We start from the raw sequence: 24,155 nt of genomic DNA on the forward strand, positions 1-24,155 counted from the left end.
GCAGCGCACGAGGTCTGCTAGTTTTAAATAAATAAATAATGGACACACTCATGCTGGGGAGTGGAGCAGGTGCGAGAGATTGTCTGAGAAGATGGCTCGTCTCTGGGTTGGTGTGAGACAGGTCAGCTGACCGTGTGTTGCCAGCCGGCACTTGCGGGTTGTCAGTCTCATTATCAGCCCCGGGTCAGAAATTAGGGGATCGCACCTGCAGCTGCTCTCCGGTCAAAGGGATCAGAAAAGAATAAAAAAAAAGAAGAGCAGAGGTTAAAAAAAAAGAGAGAAGCAGGCAGTAAGACGGGAGAGAGATGGGTGATGATGCGGGTCTGCTTCATGCTCCCGTCTCACTTTTGGGAGCCTCTTGAACCTGATGAGCTGGACAATGAGGACACCAATGAAGCAAGGCATAAGGTGCAAAGTGCAGAAGTGCTTTTATTACAAACAAAAGAAAATCAAAACAAAATCCCAAGTAAAGTGCAATGCTTCAAGTGTTCATAAATAAATAATCCATAGAAAAGGTAAAAATCCGAAATGGTTCAAACAAGGCTTAAACAAATTTAAAATCCTATAGCAGAATATTGGAGCAAACCAGCCAATCACAGTTCCTTCCCATTGTCTCCAGTTCACCCAAGGCTTGCTCAGCAGGAGAGACTTCAGCCGCCACAGTCCTCTCAAGACCGACCCCCATCTTGGCTGCCTCCGTCAGCATCTGCCAGACCGCTTGGGGTCTATTGTCCTCCCGTCTTCCTTCTCACACTCGTAGTCGTTCCTCGGATCACTAGGGTGGACTCCTTCACGTGTGTACCCACTGTCCCATTCAGTGGGTGCGATCCGTCCCTTGAGTGTCGATCCTTCACTCCATCTGGGGCCCCTGACCGTGCTGAACTCTTCGTCATCTGGCTGGCTCGTCCTCTTTCTTTCTTTATTTTTTTAACTCCCTCCTTCTGTGCCAGCCCGTTCTTACATAGCTCTGTGGGCGCATTGTCTCAGTCGCGCCCCACAGAAAGGAGATTGAGCAATTTAGCATGATCGCACCCTCATGTGCAGGTGCAACTCCCCCTGGTTACTTCATCATCTCCCCGCATCTGCATGATTGTGCTCACGGAGACTGACATGGCGAAATGGATTATTCAAAATCTGGCCTATCTTTTGAAGCCACAGTCCTGCTATACCACAAGCTGGTGCAGGTGTGAGAAAGAGAGCAAACCAGGAGGCAGGCACCTGTGAGGAGAGCCCCTCCAGGGAGCAGCTGGCCACCGCTCAGAGGTTGTTGTGGAGGTTTACTCCAGCTCAGAGTTTCAGGGAGCTGAAGAGACCAGCTGGTACAGAAGTCCAGAAAGGCAGCAGGAGTCGGCAAAGCTTGGACTGGGAACCCCATTGTGAGCACCATGGCCTTTAGGGACCCAAGCCTTGGGTATGGAATAAGGCGCACTGTTACAGCCATGGAGTGGCAGGGACCCAGACCCGTAGAAGGATGGTAGGCGCTTGTCAGATAGCTGCAAGGTCTGGTAAGGTCAAGCTTTTAAAGGAGTGCACCTGGGCTCATGTTTTTAAAGACTGTTTCCTGGCATGTTGTAACCTCATTTTAATGGCTTTATTTATTTGTTTTTTTGACCTTCAAAGCTCTTTGTTTTACTGATTATTTATTTATTTATGGAACCTTTCACTGCACAATTCTGGGAAACTTTTGGTTTGACTGTTTTCTTTTAGTGAAAGCACTGAGCCCTGTTTCACCGTCCCCTTGCTTTATGTTGTGTCCTCATTTGTTGGCTCATCCCTGAGAAATTTTATCAGCGGGGACGGATGCAAGAGCTTGAACGTGCCCAGTCGGGTTCAGGCAACACCGCTATAAGATGTCCAGATCTGTCCATAAGAAGACTGCAACAGGCACAGGTGATGGCTGAAATAGACATTTTAAGCTGGCTCTGTTTTCAGCTCCAGCGTGTTAAAGACGTTTCGTTGTCCAGAATGGTCAGAGTTTGGACAGACAACTTACCGTAAGTAGCTCTGCTTACCTGGCCTCAGGAATGTGTTAAAGAGAGAGGGCTTCATCGCCAAGCATCCATAAGAGAACTGAGCGGGTTAACGGGCTGAATGGCATGTTCTTGTCACACCTTTTCTTATGTAAAATATAAGAGGTGTATTAATTGAACAATTAAACAGACAAGTACACTTTGATTTTAAGAAACTCAATACGCATAAGAAAGGTGAGAGAATGATCCTGCCCTGTGCCCTTTCATGAGCCTACCTTATCTAACATTTTCTAGATGAGGTGCTGAGTAATTTGTCTTTATTAAACTACACTGGCACCACTATGCACATAAATAATAAAATGTTGCATACAGTTTGCCAAAAGAAGACATGAAGAGCCTAAACACAGGAACAATTGTGTTTCACCTTCATGCTACTTGTGTCAGCACAGCTTTTTGATTTTTATAATTTAAAATTTGGTACTGTAGCTGATGAGAGGCGTTTCAAATGCTGTCTTTATTTCAGAGCTTCAGTAGCTTCTTCCACAGGTGCCGTTCCCTGTCAGTATAGTCAGCTGCACAGCATTTGGAAATTTGTTTGTGGTATTAAAGTGAGTTTATGGCATCTCTGTATGGGCCAGCTACAGTCTCCATGGTACCACCCAAGCTAACCTCCATTGTTGTTTCTGTGTATGTGTATCCTGCCTTGTGCCCTGTGTTGGCTAGGATTGGCTCCAGCAGACCCCTGTGACCCTGTAGTTAGAATATAGCGGGACGGAAGATGACTGACTGACTGACTGTATGATCCATCGTCTGCCTGTTCCATAACTTCTAAACCTAAGTAAGTCAATTTTTATGCAATCATGTCATTAGGAACTGGGCAAAGCGGCTAGATGAAAAACACCCGTTTGTGTGCTTCGGAAAAAATAACACAAAATAATAAAAGAGAAAAAAGAGAAAAAAATCCACAGGTGGTGCAGTCTGATAGAAAACAAAAAGAAGAAAATGACACAAATTTGTCACATTATGTGTCAGATGCTTGACGGATTGACAGTTGTGTTGTTTTCTGCACCATCATTTCCCACACACACTCTTCTAAACGGCGCATCGCAGAAGCTTCCACTGCATTGTAAATTCCCAGAATACATTTTGACTTTCCAACTATCACTTCACTGGAGCAAACCACTTAAGAAGCAGAATACAACATACATATCCAGAGTTATGAAAGCAGTCGTCTATTAAGATAAATAAGAAGTGATGGATTCTCCTTCTTAAGCACCTTTTAGACAGCAAATAATAAGAGGGAAATAATGGGACAGCAAAAAAAAAACTTAAAATAAGCAAATTAGCCAATTTCCACAGAATGTAGAAGATTTTCCCACTTGTTATCTGGAGAGCGCTCTGCCTTGAAAACCTGTTGAAATCACACAAATCGACACCTACATCTTTAAAGGAAAATGATCACATGCTATCCTGGTACTTACACAAAAGCTAAGAGCTTTTTAAACAACTCTGTGTAAGTATATTGCTTTATTGATAAATGGCACTTACAACAGTTTGAATGCAATTATTCGCAGGACACCTAAAGACCTGCATTTGGGGTATTTTGTTGTTTTTTTTTTTGTGTATTTTTTTTATTCTTTTTTTTTTTCCTTCCACCGACTTACACTAAAAGCATAATTGCAAATTCCATTTAAAAGTCTAAACGCCATGCGGCAAGACTATCAACTGCAGAGTGAACTTCCAGCTTCTGCTGAAGTTGCCTTTTTTGTCATTTTGGTTTGATTTCCATGTGGGTGTTTTTAAGGCCTTCTAATTTTAGAATCGTGCAGCAGTATAATTGGAGCCTGACTGTGCGGTTTAGGGTTAATGGTGACAGGCGGCCATCAATAAAGCCACCAGAGTTAAAGGGTTTGATGTCCTGACACTGTGCGGGGAGAGAAAGAAATAAATAAATAACAAACCCTAGCAGCCTCTCGGGTGGCATTCTGGTTACAAACTTTGTTCGGCCTACAGTTACAGACAGCCGGTGCCAAGTTCCTTTTTTCATCTAGGTCACACTTGAGCACTTGCATGCTGCGTGTTCCTCCCGATTGCTAGCTTTACTCCAACGCAAAAAAAAAATGTACACAGCAGTAGCTTTGGCGAGGCACTAAATCTATAGGAACAGTCATCATGCTTTTCCAGACATAGCCTTTAAAGACGAAAAAAGGTCCTAATTATTAACAAATGCCATCCTGACAGAGGTAGCAGAGCTTTTTTAACAATATACAGTACTTTATGTGTTTTATATTTAGTCGTTTCTTTCGGCATTTTGGAACAAAATCCAATTCATTTCTTTAATTTGCCTTCGGAGGCTTTCCGGTACCACACAGGGCTAACATATCATTTATGTTTAAAAGCGCACTATCCATGTTAATGGAGCAATATGCCCTAGTTGGCTTTTTATATCATTGTAATTATGCCCTCTCCCACTGTGGCGTCTACTTGTGTGGCAGTCTGTTTCTTAACCCTCCTGCACCCACCTCCAGTCGTTGCATGTTAGCAGGACCAATTTACTTTGCTACTCTTCTTAGGACACATTATTTAATACTTTTGAAATTTTGCTAAGCTTTGTTATATTTATGGTAATAAGGATATTTGGGGTTTATTAGTTTTGTAGAAGCTTGCTTAACTGATTAGCCCATGCCAACCAAGCATGAAGTACTCTTGTTAAATTTTCCAATTGTTTTGTGTTGTTGGCCATTTTCATAATATACACTATAACACGTCCCCAAATAATTGGCATTACAGATTACCTGTGGTTATGAGGGCTCCAGCATCCTCAGAGCCATAAAGTTCAGCAACTCCATCAAGTCTATGATTGTAACAATTTTTATTTCTTGTTAGCCAATTTTGTGATGCAACATCAAAATATGCCATTTAATAGGGCCCGTCGTAGGCTAATAAAATTATAAAGGTCATATTTTTCAGTCCAATCTTTTGCTTTTTGTGACCGCTGGCATTTCTTATAACAGCTAATTTCTTAGTGCAGTCTTGATTGTGTGCCTTACAATGTGTAATAAACTCAACTTCAATTTCTCATTGAGATTTCCCAGTTTTTATGATCACCAGCAGTTCAGAAAAACTCTCATTTGTCAGTGCATAATTCGACTCATATGTCTGGCATCTGTTATGCTAGTAACATTAGCGAAAACATTTTGAGACACAAGAGGAAGAAGAGACATAGACAGGAAGCTAAAAGAGGTCAGTACTGGAAAGACACCTGCACAGTACCAATCCCAAAACAAGACACAAAAGCCAAAGTCGAACAAATTTGGCACAAATCAAAAAATGGATCATTTTGCAAAGCAAGAAGGGTGTTTGGTGTCGGAAGAGGAAGAATTCCCTAGGGCAACCTTTGAACCTGTTGCGTCATTTCGCAGGGGTCACGACCAACCTGACCATGCGTGATGCCATCCACAGGAGCTCAAGCTGGTGAGAAAAATAACAGTACACCAAATAATTAAAAAAATGAGCTTAGAATCAAGATCAGTAAATAGCAAAACCCCATCTGATCTAATCAAATAAGAGAGAAAAAAAACAAATAAAAAATGATACAAAATCCAATTATAACTCCATCATTTTATAAGAGTCACATTTCTTAACGTAGTATTATGCTGCTAGGGTAACAGTTCATAAAACTCAACATTCTTAGCATAATGTTCTGCTCATATGCCAACCTACATCTCATTAAACTCCCATTTCCTCAGGTAATCTTTCACTTGTAATGTTCAAAAACATTTTGTAAAACTCAACAGTTCTCAGTGTGAACATTCGGTATTAAGTGTCCGCTGACATTTTGTAAAGCTCTTTGCACGATGATGTTTCATAGACGCTCCCAGTTTCTCATAAAGTATTTCTCAGTCTAATCCTGTGCAAGTGACCACTGAAATGTCATATTTTTCAGCTCAATCTATTGCTTATAGTGCACACTGATATTTCTTATTTTTGGTAACAATTATGCTTAACTTAAAAAAAAAACAACCTCTCAATCCGTTCCATGACCTGATCTACATTTAGCGTATCAAAATCAAACATAGGGTTGCTCTTCTACTTGGTGTGCTAACAAGTATTGAATCACACAAATGGCACAGAGCTGCACAAGTTCACATCTCACAATGAATGGCACCATCACCGTGTCACCATGGCTGGTTGCTGCCATTGTCCCAGTGCTTTCAGAATAGACTCTGGTTTAATGTATTACTAAAAATCAGATTATATAGAGGTGTAGTCAATGGGATCTAATGAGGCATTCTTTGAAAAATGAAAATCCTCAATGGACCACGGAGGTGCAGATGTAGACATGTATTGAAACTTCACTTGTCAGAAGTGGAGGTTTCCAACATTATTTCATAAATCTTTCAAGTATGAAAGGCACTTGCTCTCTTTTATGAGTGGTGTTGGGCACAAAGACTACACACATTTGACGCTTTTCCACTGCATAGTACGGCACAGCACGGTTCAGTACAGCTCACCTTGGTTCGGCTCGGTTTGCGTTTCGACTGCAGTTTATTACCGCTTTAGAGTGGGCGGGATTATTCACATGTCGTTATAGTTGCGCCGCCTCTACTGCTCGCTCTTCATTTTTTTTAACTTGTCCCTACACTGTTTGTAAGTCCGATGGTAGCCATGTGCGCCCAAGAGCTTAGCGACCTCCTGAAAAACTTTTTCATTCCGCGTCGCCCCATCCAGCTCTCGCTGGATCCGCCTCGGCTACCAATGAGAGGAACGTCTGTACTTCCTCAATAGACCACGAAACAGCCATTTTTGGTTAAAACAAAATGGTGCATCCGAACCTTCGCTGGCTGTGCTAAAAATCTAGCGGGTCTGTTGTGTCTCGTGTCGCAAGTTCAGTGACGCAGTAATGACGATTTTCCCCGGCCAATCAGTGACCAGCAGAGTTTACACGTCACGTTTTGGTAACGGTTCGGCCGCTTGGAACCTCGGCTGAGGTGGTACTAAAAAAAGGACCAGGTACCAGGTACTGTTCCCAGTGGAAAACCCCCCAAAAGTGAGCTGAACTGAACCGTGTCGTGCCGTACTATGCAGTGGAAAAGCGCCTATTATGACTTAGCAGTCTCGTGTAGCTTTGTGTGAGCACACCAGTGTGGACCCGCTACTTTGTGGCTACTGCTGTTCTTTAGCACTCACAGTCACGTCATGTCATAGTTGTTCACACTTTACATTTTCACTCAGTCCAAGTCGGTGCGGGCTTACGGTGCTGCACACCTTCAGCTTCTTTGTGCTGACTGCACAGGCCAGCAGAAGAATTGAATGTGAGGAGCAATCGGGAAATGAACTATAACCAAAGCAACAAGTAGAGAGTCGGAAATCTAAAAACAAATAACTAAGGGCTGATTTGTGCAAGAAAAATTGTGTTCAAGTAGACAAGGCAAAAATTCAAAATCCAAAAAGCACACATGTAATTAGAGCCAAAGCATTAATCCAGAATTAATCACAAATATTTCAAAACAGAAACAGTTTTTGGTTTCAGTTGAATCCAATCAAAGACAACTAGGAAGTACTTTGACTCGGAAGTGTTACACGCGTCACACTTCCTGTTGATTTTGCCTAGCAACAGCATTCAAAATGGCAGCACCAATAAGAAAATCAAAATGGCTTCATGGGAGATTGTTACTTATTTTCAGCATTGTTAAAAAATGATCAGGCACACAAAAATAACAGTGACCACAACATTCCTTGACATCTAAACCCCCGAAAACAAGGTTTCGAAATTTTTTTCAGATCAAAGAGAATTCGTAAAAAAATCAAAAACAAAAGCCTGATCATGACTGCTGTCTTTGACTTTGATATACTTCATTAATCCCTGAGGGGAAATTGTCTTTTCACATGACCTTTGGAGGTCAGAGCACAGGGTCAACCATCGTACAGCACCCTGGAGCAGTTTGTGAGGTTACGTGCCTTGATCAAGTGCCCAGAAGAGTAGAATCCTTTCAGGCAGTAACAGGATTTGAACCAGCAACCTTCCAGATACCAACACAGAGCCACCACTCCCATAGAAGTGCTGTTTTATTTCTGATATTTTATCTCTGAATTATATATTTCAAAAAAATGCTAATACTGTACTTGGTCTCTCTCGAATGGTGTCAGCTTATTATGATGCCCTCTGACTTTATCAACTGACCATATCTCAGCAATATAGATTTAAACATTAGGTAAACTGAGAGCCTCCCACTGCCTAGGAAAAATGACTATGGAGTGTCTACTGAAAAAGCAACAGCGCAAATGGCTTGGAAGTGAAAAAGGACAGGCCGCAATAACAAGGAAAGAGTATGCAGACTACAGCCACTGCGCGACTCACCCAGGAGAGAGACACTGGCGCTGTCTGGTAGCAGTACTAACCCACTGTACAGTCCGGTGTTTGCTGGACAGCATGCGACTGGAAAATATTTTAAAAACTATTTTCAACATACCTGCTCCTTCCGCACCAGGACTGCATTTTTTTGAAACAGGGCCATCATACGTCTGGCTTCTTTTTAGTGAATTGGAAGGAGCACATGTGAGGCTTCTTTGGTAGCTGTTTCACATTTAGTGGAATCAGTGGTGGGTGAAGGTCAAGATGCCACACAGCCCCATTCTGATCAGCGTAATGTCTTGTGCTCAGTGCATTCCTGACATTGACCTGCTTTCTTTCTTCCTTTTTTTTAAATTACTTTGGTACTATTCCAAGCAAATACTGCTGGACTTTCCATATTTCTTTGCTTTGTTTTCTCTGCATAGCCTTGACTGAGGAAATCTTGAAGTGGAAGCATTAAAATTAAAAAAAAGGTGTTCCTGATTTTAATGCTAAGAGTAAGGGCCAGTAGCCTTTAAACTCCATCACTAAACTGAAAAGTTTGGGCTTCACACAAAACACAAATACCTACACATCCATGGGGGAAGATAGAACACCGCAGGGCCAACAGAGCTAGCATGAAGACAACTTCAACAAAGTACAAAACGCAATACTTTTTTAGGTAAGAATTTCCATTGAGCATATGATTGAATATTTTAAAAAGGGGTCTTGTGATGGGTGGCACGGTGACGTAGGAGTAGCATTGCTATCTCGCAGTAAGGAGACCAGTGTTTGAGTCCTCCCTGCATGGAGTTTACATGTTCTTCCTGTGTCTGTGTGGTGTGGTCGAAATTTAACATCTTATTAAAGAAAGAAGCATCCTCTAATAGGACAATTCAGTAATCAGGTAGGAGAAAAGCTGTTAATGGTATCTTTTAATTAGTCCTCAGCAAAATGCCTTGGAGTAAGCATTCGTTAAAAGCAGTCCATTACAGCATGGTCAGAGAAACAAAGAACAGAGGTTATTTTATAAACTATTAAATTTACATACAGTGTCAATCAATGCATACATTTTACTATGTTGGTTCATTGGTTTACACCCAAATGATTTACATAAAATAAAAGTTTATTATATTATATTCTGGTTCTTCTTATACCTTTGAGTTGCGCCACCACCCTTGACATTTCTGTGCATATACTGTAACAACTGTCTGTTCTCGTTGTTCATAGGACATTTGCTGCATCCTTCAGTACATTTTGTATATTACATCAACATTTCTTCTAATACATTCTTTATTTACTTGACCATCTCAGTATTTATCCTAAACCAATTCTTATACAGGTGCTGGTCATAACATTAGAATATCATGACAAAGTTGATTTATTTCAGTAATTCCATTCAAAAAGTGAAACTTGTATATTAGATTCATTCATTACACACAGACTGATGTATTTCAAATGTTTATTTCTTTTAATTTTGATGATTATAGCTGACAACTAATGAAAGACCCAAATTCAGTATCTCGGAAAATTAGAATATCAATTAAGACCAATGCAAAAAAAGGATTTTTAGAAATGTTGGCCAACTGAAAGGTATGAACATGAAAAGTATGAGCATGTACAGCACTCAATATTTAGTTGGGGCTCCTTTGGCCTGGATTACTGCAGCAATGCGGTGTGGCATGGAGTCGATCAGTCTGTGGCACTGCTCAGGTGTTATGAGAGCCCATGTTGCTCTGATAGTGGCCTTCAGCTCTTCTGAATTGTTGGGTCTGGCTATTGCATCTTCCTCTTCACAATACTCCATAGATTTTCTATGCGGTTAAGGTCAGGCGAGTTTGCTGGCCAATGAAGAACAGGGATACCATGGTCCTTAAACCAGGTACTGGTAGCTTTGGCACTGTGTCCAGGTGCCAGGTCCTGTTGGAAAATGAAATCTGCATCTCCATAAAGTTCGTCAGCAGCAGGAAGCATGAAGTGCTCTAAAACTTCCTGGTAGACGGCTGCGTTGACCTTGGACCTCAGAAAACACAATGGACCAACACCAGCAGATGACATGGCACCCCAAACCATCACTGACTGTGGAAACTTTACACTGGACCTCAAGCAACGTGGATTCTGTGCCTCTCCTCTCTTCCTCCAGACTCTGGGACCTTCATTTCCAAAGGAAATGCAAAATTTACTTTCATCAGAGAACATAACTTTGGACCACTCAGCAGCAGTCCAGTCCTTTGTCTTTAGCCCAGGTGAGACGCTTCTGACGCTGTGTCTTGTTCAAGAGTTGCTTGACACAAGGAATGCGACAGCTGAAACCCATGTCTTGCATACGTCTGTGCGTGGTGGTTCTTGAAGCACTGACTCCAGCAGTCCACTCTTTGTGAATCTCCCCCACAGTTTTGAATGGGTTTTGTTTCACAATCCTCTCCAGGGCGGTTATCCCTATTGCTTGTACACTTTTTTCTACCACATCTTGTCCTTCCCTTCACCTCTCTATTAATGTGCTTGGACACAGAGCTCTGTGAACAGCTAGCCTCTTTAGCAATGACCTTTTGTGCCCTCCTTGTGCAAGGTGTCAATGGTCGTCTTTTGGACAACTGTCAAGTCAGCAGTCATCCCCATGATTGTGTAGCCTACAGAACTAGACTGAGAGACCAGTTAAAGGCTTTTGCAGGTGTTTTGAGTTAATTAGCTGATTAGAGTGTGGCACCAGGTGTCTTCAATATTGAACCTTTTCACAATATTCTAATTTTCCGAGATACTGAATTTGGGACTTTCATTAGTTGTCAGTTATAATCATCAAAATTAAAAGAAATAAACCTTTGAAATACATCAGTCTGTGTGTAATGAATGAATCTAATATACAAGTTTCACTTTTTGAATGGAATTACTGAAATAAATCAACTTTGTCATGATATTCTAATGTTATGACCAGCACCTGTATTTCAGTGTACATTTTGTCGTTGTTCTTCTTCTTTCGACTACTCCCGTTAGCGGATCATGTTCTTCCATATCTTCATCACCTTGCTCTGTCACACTCATCACCTGCATGTCCTCTCTCATCACATCCATAAACCTTTTCTTGGGCCTTCCTCTTTTCCTCTTACCTGGCAGTTCCATGCTTAGCATCCTTTTCCCAATATATCCAGCATCTCTCCTCTGCACATGTCCAAACCAACGCAATCTTGCCTCTCTGACTCCCAAGTGAATAACAAAATGTACACTTTTATATGTAAAATGTACAAAAAAGGTGTACATTTTGTTGTTCACTTGACCTTTCCCTGGTTTCCTGGTGTGCCTGCACAGTTATTAAGCCTTTATGCTATTTCTTTAAGACGAATGCTGTGTTACCCTAAAGTTATTCTTCCACAGCGGGTTTCCTGTGGGTGCTTTGGTTTCAGGTTAGGTGGATTGGCGTTTCCTAATTTGGCTGCAGTGTATGGTTGGGATGTGTATGTGCGTTCGCCCTGTGATGGACTGGTCCACTGTCCAAGGTTTGTTCCTGTCTTGAGACCTATGCTATCTGTAATTGGCTCCGGCAGACCCCCATGACCCTGTTCAGGACTAAGCGAGTTAGAAAATGACTGACTGACTTATGATGACAAAGCTGAGGTCTCTTATTACCACTGTAACCATAAGTTAAATCACTGAGGGCAGCTTGTTATTTATTTTGCAGAACGTCATGCAGGGCTGTGCCTATCTAAGCCTTTAATGCAAAAGTGTCACAGCATTTAACCTGTCTGAGCTTCAACTGATGCAAAACATTTTTATTATAGCTCTGTAATGGGAAAGGCACTATATAAAATAAAGATGGTTATTTATTTATTTTTTAACTTACAACAAAGATCTACCAAGGATGCCATCAGTATTACATCTCATATTTTCATGTTTTATATCAGCTTCAGCACTCACAACCCCCCCATCTCGGACAGCCATGTGAGTTTAGTAATAAGGAGACCTTGTAGACATTGAAACATGTAGTGGGTTAACACAAGTTGTTAGGAGTGTACGCTGATTACAGTACCACATGACGAACCACCCGGATTGGGACCCGAGTGGAGCGGGTGACACCTCAGCAATACAATGAACAGGGTGAGTTGTTTTTACAGTGTCTGGAATGCCAATCCTGCCACCAACCCCCAAGTTGCCCCTGAATGTTGGAGGACCTTCCTTGCAGGGCTGGATGCAGGTTAACGCCAGGCCCAGGACGGAGCAATTGCGGTTTAAGGGCCTTGTTCAATTGCCAAATTCCTAAAAAGCTTTGGACTGTCCCTGTTTGATGACATTTCTTCCAATATTGGATATAAAGCTTACTGATTTTTAAAATAACTTTATGTGGTGTTAAAGGACAGAAGATAAACTGATTTTATTTTACGTACTTCAGCATTAAGGTTCCCGTGATTGTAATCAAACCTGAAATGGAGTAAGAGCTTGAGGCATTTGTCTTTGCTCCTATTTAAAATTTGTACCTATGGCTGTACAAGTATTATTCTCAAAGCTCAGTGTAAAGGATTTCTTTTGAATTAGAACACATTATTTAGTTATTCCCGGCTCTTCATGGGATAAAAACGGAATTGATGAACTGAGCGCTCTGCATGAGCAATGCGACTTGTTTCCACTGCATGCTTTAAAGTTTGATTGTAGCAGCAATGCCAGTGACAAGTTAAGCAATGTCTAGTAATTAAGTATGTTTTAAATGAGACATCCACTTAAATATTATCTACTCCCACAATGGTTTAGACTTCTAACTTTTTGAGTCTCCAAGAAAAACCACAAGAGGTATCCCCTGTAATCTGCAAATTATGGAAGTGAGGCTGTTTAGATTTTTTTTTTTAGGATTTCCAAACATACAGCCCCTCTCTTAAAATAAATGAATGTGCAATTGTAAGTTAAGCTGGTAAAGATAAAATACAATTTGAATGTGATAGTTATGAAATGAGTCTACGGTATGGAATGGGAACTTAAGAGCAGCGATAAGAACACAGGCGGCATGCTTATGTCAGAACAATTAAAATAAAAGGAAAACCCCAAAGGACGCTCATCGCCTTGTGCCCCCTAAGTGTGACTCTAGGAGAGATAATGAAGAGCAAAAGTAGATACAAGAATGTGAACTCCCACGGAGGCAATGTGCAGGGCAGGAAACACATTGTATTGATAGGCACTGGCAATGCTGGGACGGTTAGAATTAAAGCAATAGGCTGATAAAAGCTGTGACAGTAACTCAGTCATTTCTGAACTTATTTCATTTTGTTCAGTGTTGGGTTGACAATTCATCCAGGGTTTGTTCCTGCTTAGTGTCTGATACTGCCAGGCTAGGTCCTGGTTCATTATAGCTTTAAATTCAATTAAGCTGGTTTAAGAAAATTATGTTTATTGCAACTCCGAGTTACTGGAAAGCAGAGTCCATCCAGCCCAGCAGCATTGGGCACAAAGCAGGACTCAACACTCGATAGAGCACATTAGCTTACACCGGGTTAAATAACAGTCACTTTTCATTCTAATATCCAAGCCTTTGGGATGAGGAAGGAAACTGGAAAAAAAATCAAGCAGACACAGGGGAACATGCTTAGGCTCCACAGTGCCCACCGACTGGAATGGGACTCGCCGTTAAGGCAGCAGCCCAAACCACTGTACTGCTGTAACACACTCTGTTTCAATATGGAATTCTCATATTAATCCCAACTTAAACACATTAAAAAATGCTTTGCAGGCTACAGCTTGGCTGTGATTTGACAGTTTTAATTCTGCCCCTTTTCTGGACCCCATTACTATTCAGAATTAGACCCGAATGGGAGACTCCAATCTAGTATAAAGTACACTCATATCCTCAGTCCCACTGGAACAAACACCAGTCAATATAACATACATGTCTGTGCAATGTGGTTGAAAACTGGCGATAAAATACTAGATAAAGAACAATCTTGAGTCATTATTGCGTATTAAATTCAAAATGAATTTCCTTTATTACTCCTGGCCAGTGGAGCCATGCCTTGTGAACAGCAGAGTTCTTTATAGCATGACTGACTGAAACTAAAAGAGCAGCGTCTTATCATTCAGCTTCATTTACTTAACACATTTAAATATGTCTGAATTCCCTCCAATCAGAGAGAGAGGGAGGTTAGGAGCACACACTGATAGAGCACATTGCCACAGCCACCACATGACAAACCAACTCGGGTTCCCCAGATTGGGACCCGAGTGCAGCCATGCAACGGGTGACACCTCAGCGTCACACTAGTTCAGATGGAGTGGAACAGCGTGAGTCAGCACACAGATAAATAGTACATTCTGCTAGCATCCCTTATGCCAGTCCCAAATTAGTTCAACATATTAAAAGTCTTAATTAAGTAAAGATCCGAATCATAGAAATAAGACTTTCATCTGGGAACAAAATATAAAGTTAAATGTTTTATATGACCTCATCTTCTAATATACATGTGCTAGTTCACACTTACCGTATATACTCGTGTAGAAGTCTGGTCTTGAATCCCGAAAAATCAATCAAAAAGTCAGATCCCGCCCGTTCAAAAATGCAACACTTATTTTTTTTTTTACATCTTCTTACCTCCTCCAATCTTGCACCAGTTTCTCAGGCACATCAAATTTTGTTGCAGCAACACAATTAAACAATTTCTTTCACTACTTCAACAACTTTTCATTTTAAACCAGCTTCATATTTTCTTTTGATCGAACGCTCTATCGTAGATAAGGGATGCTCTTACGATAAAGGTGTGAGACACAAAAAACACAAAACAGTGCAAACGTTGCATCGGAATAGTTCAGGTATTACCGTGTAGTCACATAGGAACAATAGTGTGCTCCGTGGTTACTCTCTCAGGTGGGCGTTAGCATATCATAATCTCTTGGACCAATAGCTTGAGTTTGACGCATTCGACTTATACGGCCGACATTATAAAATACCAGAAATTATACAGTAAAATCAAGCCCCAACTTATCTGCAGGAGAACTTAAACGTGAGTATATACGGTAAGTCTTGATGTCCAGGTTAAATGGATTGGCAGTTTTAAGTACATTTTCTCTTACAAAATCCATAAAACTTAATCGCAAACTTGGTAAGTCCACACAGGCAGCGAATTATCCAGCTGTTCTTCACCCTAAATCCCAAAGATGGGTGTGTGCTGGACTGGAATGCATGCTGGGAACTTTGAGACCCCCTGACCCTTGACTGCATTAAGTGGATCCAATATATAATAAATAATTTGACTGCATTAAGTGGATCCAATATATAATAAATAATTCAAGTTTGTAGAGAAACTGAATAACAGCTCAAAGAGAGCATAGCTGCTATCGATATGGGTTTGGCTCAATGAAACCAAAGCTTGTCACTTTTGTTTTTTTTTTTTTGTGGCCTCTCTGTCCCATTAAATACCAATCACTGGAATCTTCAGACCATCTTATGTTGAGCCTCATAAGTGGCCATCTAATAACAGTACATGAGTGTATTTATACATTTTGAAACAAATTACCAATGTGAACCTTGAGTCCGTGCCTTTATTTTTCAGCTCTTATCTGTTTCTCACTTGACGTTACTTTTCTGACACCATCCACTGTCCTGCTCATTGACTGCATTGTTTCACTTGTCTGGTACTGAAAGATCTGTGGCTGCTTTAAAGCTCTTTATCCTGTAATTAAAAAGATATTTACTGATTAATCAATTAGCAAAATACAGATACAGGGCAGTGTCCATTGTCTTTTTGTGGGTTTTCACCTAGAGTAGGTGTTATAGTTTTTACAAACAGACAAAAAATCAGGGGATTTCACTTTCTTTAATATAATTGAAGTATGTTAGCAATCTGTAAGACCATCTATGAATGTCATGTCAAGTGTTTCTGACTGAGGCAATGCAGATTTGAGTTTTTAAACTACAGTATTACCATATGAACAATTACAGCCTTGACCAAAAGTCTTACATCAGTTACTAAGCTTTATTTGGACAAGTTAAATCCTGAGTAAATGAGCTCTACAAGATGTTAACATGATACAGTGATTAAAAGGTGGTCAGTCTCTTGAAGCCAACAGTTATGCGACTCACAATATCCGCAGTTTGTTCTTTCTATTACTATCACTAGATTCCCAATAGACGGGCGTCTCAGGATCTTCTTACTCTCTGGGACATTCTCTCAACTTACCAGGAAAGATGTTACTGTCATACTTTAGTGGCTGCTCCAAAACACTCCTAAGTTTCGCTAGAAGTTTTCAGGAGGCATGATGTTGATTGAACTCGGTTTAGAAGATGATCAATAGGTAAAAATAAAAGTCTCAGGTTTCCAGCATTATCATCTGTAATTTTAGAAAAATAAGACTGCCTCTAAAGACAGACTGCTTTGTTGTATTCAGTTATATGTGCTGTGATGGAACCGGGCTGTGAGCAAACCTCAAACCCCAACACGAATGCACAAGCGCAGTCCCGGGTTCTAATAAAGGATGGTTTTTATTAAACACAAAGTAGCAAAAGCACAAGTTATCTCCCTCACGATCGTCTCTCCTCTCTCCACCACACTGCCCTCTTCCAGTCAAGTGTGGCTGTTTGTCCTCTCAGCTCCAGCTCACCTGGATAAGGGAGTGTGCGGTCCTTTTTATTGAGGACCCAGGAGTACATCTGGTGTCAGGGCTATTGTCTGATGGATGTACTTCCGAGTTATATATTCTGAGAAGCACATCTCCCTGTAGCACACCCTTGTGGCACCCACAGACCCCAGCAGGGTTGTCCTGCCGAACTACAACTCCCAATATTCCCTGCTGGTTTCCGAATGGGTGCCAACATGGAGGACTGTTTCCATCTAGCACCTTGGGGACATCCCCCAGAGACCATCCCTTCCTGTCCTCTTCTTTACTCCTGGCCAGAGAGGGTATTAACCCCATGTCCGTTCGGAATGCCTGTCCATTTATTTTGGGCTTCCGGTCTGAGTAAGGAACCATCAGTTCTGGCTGAGATGTCTGTCCATCCCTTAGGGCTGCCTAGTCCAGGTGTGACCTCCTTTCCTCTTTTGGTCAGGATTTCTTTGCATTCCCTCGGGCTCTCCTGTACAGGTTCCTGGCCAGGATGCCCCTTCCATCCCGTGTGCCACCTACAGTGCGTGAGTCTTCCAAGGTACTTTAGTGCTGGAGAATTTCATAACAATTTTCTTTATGAGCCATTATGCCAGTTGCAGCTTTCATCTTAGCATTCATCTTGCTGACTGTGTTAGTGCAAGCACTAATTTCGGAGTGAATATTCAGAATATTAGCAGACCTAGAGGCTCCTGATACATCAACATAATGTTTTTTACAATACACTGCTCTTTAGATAGATAGATACTTTATTAATCCCAAGGGGAAATTCACATACTCCAGCAGGAGTATACTGATAAAAAAACAATATTAAATTAAAGCGTGATAAAAATGCAGGTAAAAAAGACAATAACTTTGAATAATATTAGCGTTTACCCCTCTGGGTGGAACTGAAGAGTCGCATAGTGTGGGGGAGGAACGATCTCCTCAGTCTGTCAGTGGAGCAGGACAGTGACAGCAGTCTGTCGCTGAAGCTACTCCTCTGCCTGGAGAAGATAGTGTTCAGTGGATGCAGTGGATTCTCCATGATTGACAGGAGCCTGCTCGGCACCCATCCCTCTGCCATGGATGTCAAACTGTCCAGCTCTGTGCCTACAATAGAGCCTGCCTTCCTCTCCAGTTTGCCCAGGCGTGAAATGTCCTTCTTCTTTATGCTGCCTCCCCAGCACACCACCTCATAGAAGAGGACACTCGCAACAACCATCTGGTAGAAAGTAGTAAGATGCTGCAGATGTTGAAGGACCCCAGCCTTCTAAGGAAGTATAGTTTAGTTCTAGTTATTAGTATTTCTACATCAAATAAAATGCAGAAATGGTCAGATATACCAGTATTCTTGCCCTACCTCATGTAAAGTTTTGTGCTGGCCAAAATCAAAAGAGTGCAGTAAGTTGATTTTTGATTTAGTGCCATCCAAGTTATCCCTATGAAAATTGTCTAAAATTAGGAACCTGTCATAATTGCTTTATTATTATAGATTGTAAGTCTGAGAATTCCTTGACCTTGAATTTTATAGACCTCCAATTATTTTGAAGGTCTATAAACAGTCAACACGAGAGACTGCCACACTCCTTGAATAACTACAGAAAGATACTTGGAAAACGCAGAAGTCCCAAAACTAGTATCTTTACAATTAAATCATCCTTAGAAATTAACTGCTCAACTGCCGCCATTCTTAATTTGACCAACAGAAGGAGCAAAATCAATACTGTAGTGCGTCATTGCTGTGCCGTGTTGCACATAAACACAAATGAAAAAATATGAAATCTGTTATAATTAATGCAGAGCATTAAATAACATATCTAGATTTCTCATGACAAAATAAGATATGTAAATAAACTGCCAAAAAATATAATAAACCATAATGGTAACAATTAAGAAATGACAGCAGAGTGGCTAGCACAGCTACAGACTGGATTTAATGTCAGCCCAGTACTGGGGTTTTCTCTCGCCACCTTGAGAGCTGCATTGTGTTGTGCACCGGTGGTCTTTCCAAAGTTGGTCCTGTAGTAGGTGCCCAGCGCAGCTAGAGGGAGTTCTGGCCTATAGTGGAATAAACAGGTTTAGAAAACGGATTCACATAGACAAAAATCTTCACTTTCTAAGCTAAATGATATCATCAGTTTGTTAATACTGTAGATGCCATGATACCTGATGCAGTGAATTGACCTAAGATTAAAATTCTGAGCTCAGCTGCTAATGTACCCATTTATCTGAACTGTAAATGTATTGCCATGATTTGTGGAGCTTTTTCCTGATTGTATTTCTGGTCTATTAAGTGTAGCTTACAGAACAATCAAGTTTTTTAATTGCAAGATTTTCTTGCATAATTATTATGGCAGCAGAATTGCGTTGGGCAGAGCAGACTTCATGAGAAAGCTCACGTGAGACAGAGAGCAAGTGTGAAGAATGCAGGCAGAGGCACTTTAATTACATGGTTTGAGTAAGCTCTTCCCACACTGGGGTCTTATAATACAAAGGTATGTAGCTAGTGAAATTTGGTGTGTCTCCAAAGTGTCAATTAAATTAACAAAAAAGGAAATGGGGCCTTTTTTCTCCCTCTAGACTCCACCTGCTATCTGTTCACACACCATCTTGTCTTGTGCACCAAATGCTAGAGGCGATCTAAACAAACAAAACTGAAGCAGTCGGTGAATCACCCTCGAGTCTGCCTCATCCGCCTTGCCAGTAAATTTAGGTCGTCCACAGTGTGTGTGAACCTGAATCACTCATCTGACTGATCTTTCTTATTTGTTTTCAGATGAAAGTTTGTAAGCAGAATGTTTTACAGGGTGTTGTAGAAACCATCAAAATAGGAAGGGAGGTCAGTCATCGCTCCTAGACCAGGGCACACTGACGAAAATAGTGATGTTATGACAAGAGAACAGTTGACTTTCCTTAATCTCTTTATAAATGACTTGCTGAAACCTGGGAAATTAGTTATAATAGAACAAAAGCAGTGGTACTGTGGTCCTAGTTTAGAGTCTGAGCTTACAAAGCCCATCTCACTTGTCCAATCTCACGTGATTCTCAAATAAGAATACTGATTGTGACTACGTGAACAGACCGAGGATGACAGAGAAAGGTTGGGGTGCCTACTGGGTTACTCAGTTTAATGAACATTGAAATAATAATAATATAAAAAAAGCTTAGTGTCCTCAACACTCGACTAGTGAGTCTTTGCGGCCTGTAGTATGGTAGTACTTTATCGCCATTGAAGAGAATCCTGGAATTGCCCATTTTTGTGGCACCCAGGGTGGGTGAGGTGTAGCCTTCTATGGACATTGTGGGTAGAGCCAGTTGCTGTCCTGGGACGTCTTCCTGGAACTGTGGTGGAGAGAGAAGAACTGGATAGCACCAGTGTCCCTTCTCGTCCCAGGGTGTTACTCCTTCCCTTTTCAGAGCCTGGAAGGTGGTTTCCAGACATGCAAGTGTGGCAATGTCTGTGGATGATTTATTAAAATGTTTGTAGTGAAAATCAATGAAATTTACCCACAGGGATTCTTCCTAAAAACCTGCCCCTAACTTTCCTCCAGTTCATGCACTTTAAACATCCAGGGTTACACACATGTATTAGAAAAATACATAAAATAAGTGTGGAAAGACAGAAAGAGAAAAAGAAATTGACCAAAAGATGGAGAGAAAATATAAAGTTAAAATTGCTCTTATCAGTTTAGGAGCTTAAAAGCACAAGGTAACTAAAGCTTAATTATCAATCTGTATGTCGCAATGGGCACGGTGACAGAAATGAAGGACACACACACACGTAAACCACTACAGGCATTTGGTCACACGTGTTTGAAAAGTGTAAGGCAACTGAAGCTTAATAATTAACTTGCACGTTGTAATGAGGACCACAACACCAGAGACAGACAGACACGTAGACCACCGCAGCTACTGGGCTCCACATGTTCGAGAAGTGCTGTGTCTGATGCAATATCTTTCTGTCTTTGCATCACTATATGATATAACAATGGCAAATATAATATTGATAAGCATTGGGGTCTACGAACATGCTGTCGTGACATGTTTGCATTTCTAATTGGGCAGTAATGTTAACTTACTATGGTTATTTGTTTAGATGTGCCATCAGAAGGTGAGTACTGTGCTGGTGTCACATTTACTTATTCATCTGCTTTGAGTACCGAAATATCCATCTCCTGTGGCTCGTCATTATCAGTTCTCTTAACATCAGCTCTTTTCACCTCCTTGTAATGATTTATGACACATTGTTTACTTTGAATACATATTTTGCAGTTTGTGGCTGTATAGTTCATAGCTGCCAGTTCTTTCAACATTATATCCAACGCTATTGTAGTAACTGTGAGTAACGTATCATTCACTATTACCACTAGTCTACTGATGACTGTGAAAGCCAATGTACAATCTAGTTTTACAGAAAGGTTTTTCCCTTGTCACATATTATGTTTGTTTTTAATAAATGCAGTGGTTGTACATGCAACACCCATTTATATGTTTAATAGCGGCCTATTCAGTGTTCTTTGAATTCAGAAGCTTGCTCTCTGCGGGAGCAGGTTAACACGAGCCCACTGCTCTAAGCAGTTCATAATCTCTTGCTCTGAGTGCTGCCTTCAGTAAGCATTGGATTGGTTTAGAAGTGTGACTCTCAGAGAGCCGTCTAACTGTTCGCTATCTACATTTAGGCGAAATTCACTCCTGGTTGTCTCCAGATGTACAGTATCTAGTGTAAGTGAGGCTCTGTGAGACTACACTTTCCTAGAGCCTCATCCATAACACCATGCGTAGAATTCACACTAAAACATGGCGTACGGACAAAAGCAGAAATTTGCGTACGCACAAAAAATCCAGATTGTACTTTTAAGTACAAACAGTTCTACAAGGAGCACTTGATGGACTGATTGAGTGCATTTATAGTTCTTGGGATGAAACTATTTCTGAACTGCAAAGTCCCTACAGGAAAGGCTCTGAAGCGTTTGCCAGATGCGTGTGTTTGATGCTGTATCCCGATAATTCTCTTTCCGGGCAGCTGCTGTAGAGCTGTGATTCCACATTCAGATACAGAGTGGTGCAGTGAGAGTAACAACACTAAAGCAGCTATGGTATTTGGAATAGTTTGGCCATTCCGTGGACCATTATTTTGTTATGGGTTAATTACAATCAGATGCCTTAAACTAATAAATGATATGCGGTTAATTTCAGTTTATTTGATAAAGCCACATCAGGGATGTGGATATTAAAAAGAGAGCGAAACTACACTGGAACAATAGCACTGCTTTGATGATGGGTGCCACCGGTTTGTAAAACCGAGTGGAGAACTTGCATATGCCAGAGATTGAGTTGACATGACATTGCTTTACACATAGTTTATTTGTGAGTGTGGAAATGGGCGTACGCAACATTTTTGTGTGTACGCACCGTTTATTCATGAGGCCCCTGATACTTCCTTCTTCTGTATATAAACTGAACATCTCTGACCACTGTGAGCTGAAGCCTTTGCCCTCAATGCTTGTCTCTTTTTTGTCTGTGCAGCTTGCTGTTCCTCACACCGACGACTGGACACGCTTTGCAAGAACTCTGGTGGAGATCCGCGCCAACCGTGCTGACACAGAAGAGGAAGGCCCAGTCGAGCTGGCATCTTAAGGAGCGTTCATCACCTCTTGCCTCCTGCCATTCACCCTTAGATGTCTACATAATCTTCTCATAGGCATTATAATAACATTATTTCATTATGCTGTTTGGTTTTTTTTCAGTGCAAATGATTGTATTGTACTTTGTTTTCATGTTAGAAATATTGTCTTCTCAAGTGTTGGGACCTAAAAGTGATCAATGTCAGCTGCTCGTCATTACCCCTTACTCTGTGTATGTGCAACAAAGCAATGAGGAAACCTGCACCCTTCCTGTATGTCAAGCTCCCAGTATGTTCGATGTGAAAAGTTTCATCACAAACACAAACACAGCAGAGTCAAATTTTTACAGACATTTGTGTAGAAATATTGAGAGACAGTGTAGAATTGAGAGTCCCGCACAGTACTCAAGATTCATTTTAGAACACAACATATCCATAATGCAATAAAAGTTCTTTCCCTTATAGCAGGAGTGGCTATCAATACTTTCAGGAGTGGCTATCAATACTTTCTGAACATGGCAGTGCTTACTGTGTGTTTCATTTGCTTTTATTTTTTTATTTATTGTGTTGGACTGGTGCCTGCCTACTATACCACATTTTTGTTAGGATCGCATGCTCTTTGTCAGCTTGCATATACAGCTAATCTCGCTGCAGGCTTGAACTTAATGCTGGAAGCTGAGGTTTGAAGAAGGTGGGAGCAGCATGTGACTTGCCCGCTCTTTCCTGATCTTTTGAGTGGCACAGTTTCGTGAAGTTCTTTGCTGTGTGATTCTGAAGATATTTTTGTTGTTGCTTATGCCACCTGCTTATCTTTTGTGTTCTGGTGGTCTGGTGTTCTGTTTTTGTTTTACGTCCTTCCCTTTAAGTCTTTTTATTATGACATTTAATTTTTTTAAAGATATTACCTATGTTCACTGCTTATTCAGGTGGAAAAATGCTTCTTAATGTTATTATTATATTTTTATTTTTAAAATAATTTACCTATGTTCACTGCTTATTCAAATATGTAGCATTTTGTAAAAAAAAATGGATATGTTGCGTTTTGCCAAAATCGTATCTTTTTCTGAATAATTTATTTTTAAATTTATTTTTGAAAAAGGAAATATTTCAGTATAGATTTAAAAACTGATATTGTCAGTATTCTCCATTGCACTTGATCACAATAAGCCTTGTCATTTTTTAGAGTTGCTAAAATGGATGCAGAGTCCAACGTTTTGCGATGAAACTCTTCATATGTTTGCCTCATTTGAGGCAGAAACAGGACTTTTGAGTTTGGTGTTTCACAACTTGATTATGTATTATTTCTTCCTGTACAGTAATACGGGCATGTTGCTAATTTTGTGTATGCCAGTGTCCTGCATGAGGTATAGCATATATATGGAGAGTATTAAAATAAATTTATCTTAAATCAATGCAGCTAAGACTTCTGTAATTTCTAGTACTTCTCTACCACAGACTAATACAATGCCAGGTGCTTCCAGTTGCTCCCAGTTGCTATTGCACACTTTCCAGTATCACTCAAACCACTGCATTCCATCCAGGCCGCTACCAGAGATATTCAATAAGAAAATATACTGTGCTTTCTTTATCGACGGTGGCAAGAAATCTTATCCAAAAGTTACATTTAGTTAAATTATCATCATTACAGCATGATCCTGGTCATATACTGTAATTATTT

At 40.8% G+C, this 24,155-nt stretch overlaps 1 protein-coding gene across 8 annotated transcripts in view; it reads left to right on the forward strand.

Annotated features, from left to right (window-relative positions):
* Nucleotides 1-22,965, forward strand: part of LOC120515735 (cytoplasmic dynein 1 intermediate chain 1) — a 459,517-nt gene extending 436,552 nt beyond the window's left edge. For all 8 annotated transcript variants that reach the window (XM_039737005.1, XM_039737006.1, XM_039737001.1 and 5 more), the window contains one exon: nucleotides 22,381-22,965. In XM_039737005.1, the coding sequence (XP_039592939.1) occupies nucleotides 22,381-22,491 (111 nt within the window). In that variant the 3' untranslated portion in view covers nucleotides 22,492-22,965. The remainder of the gene's footprint in view (nucleotides 1-22,380) is intronic.
* Nucleotides 22,966-24,155: the final 1,190 nt, after the last annotated feature.

The sequence above is a fragment of the Polypterus senegalus genome, chromosome 15, assembly GCF_016835505.1.
Source record: "Polypterus senegalus isolate Bchr_013 chromosome 15, ASM1683550v1, whole genome shotgun sequence".
In the NCBI taxonomy this organism is placed as follows: Eukaryota; Metazoa; Chordata; class Cladistia; order Polypteriformes; family Polypteridae; genus Polypterus; species Polypterus senegalus.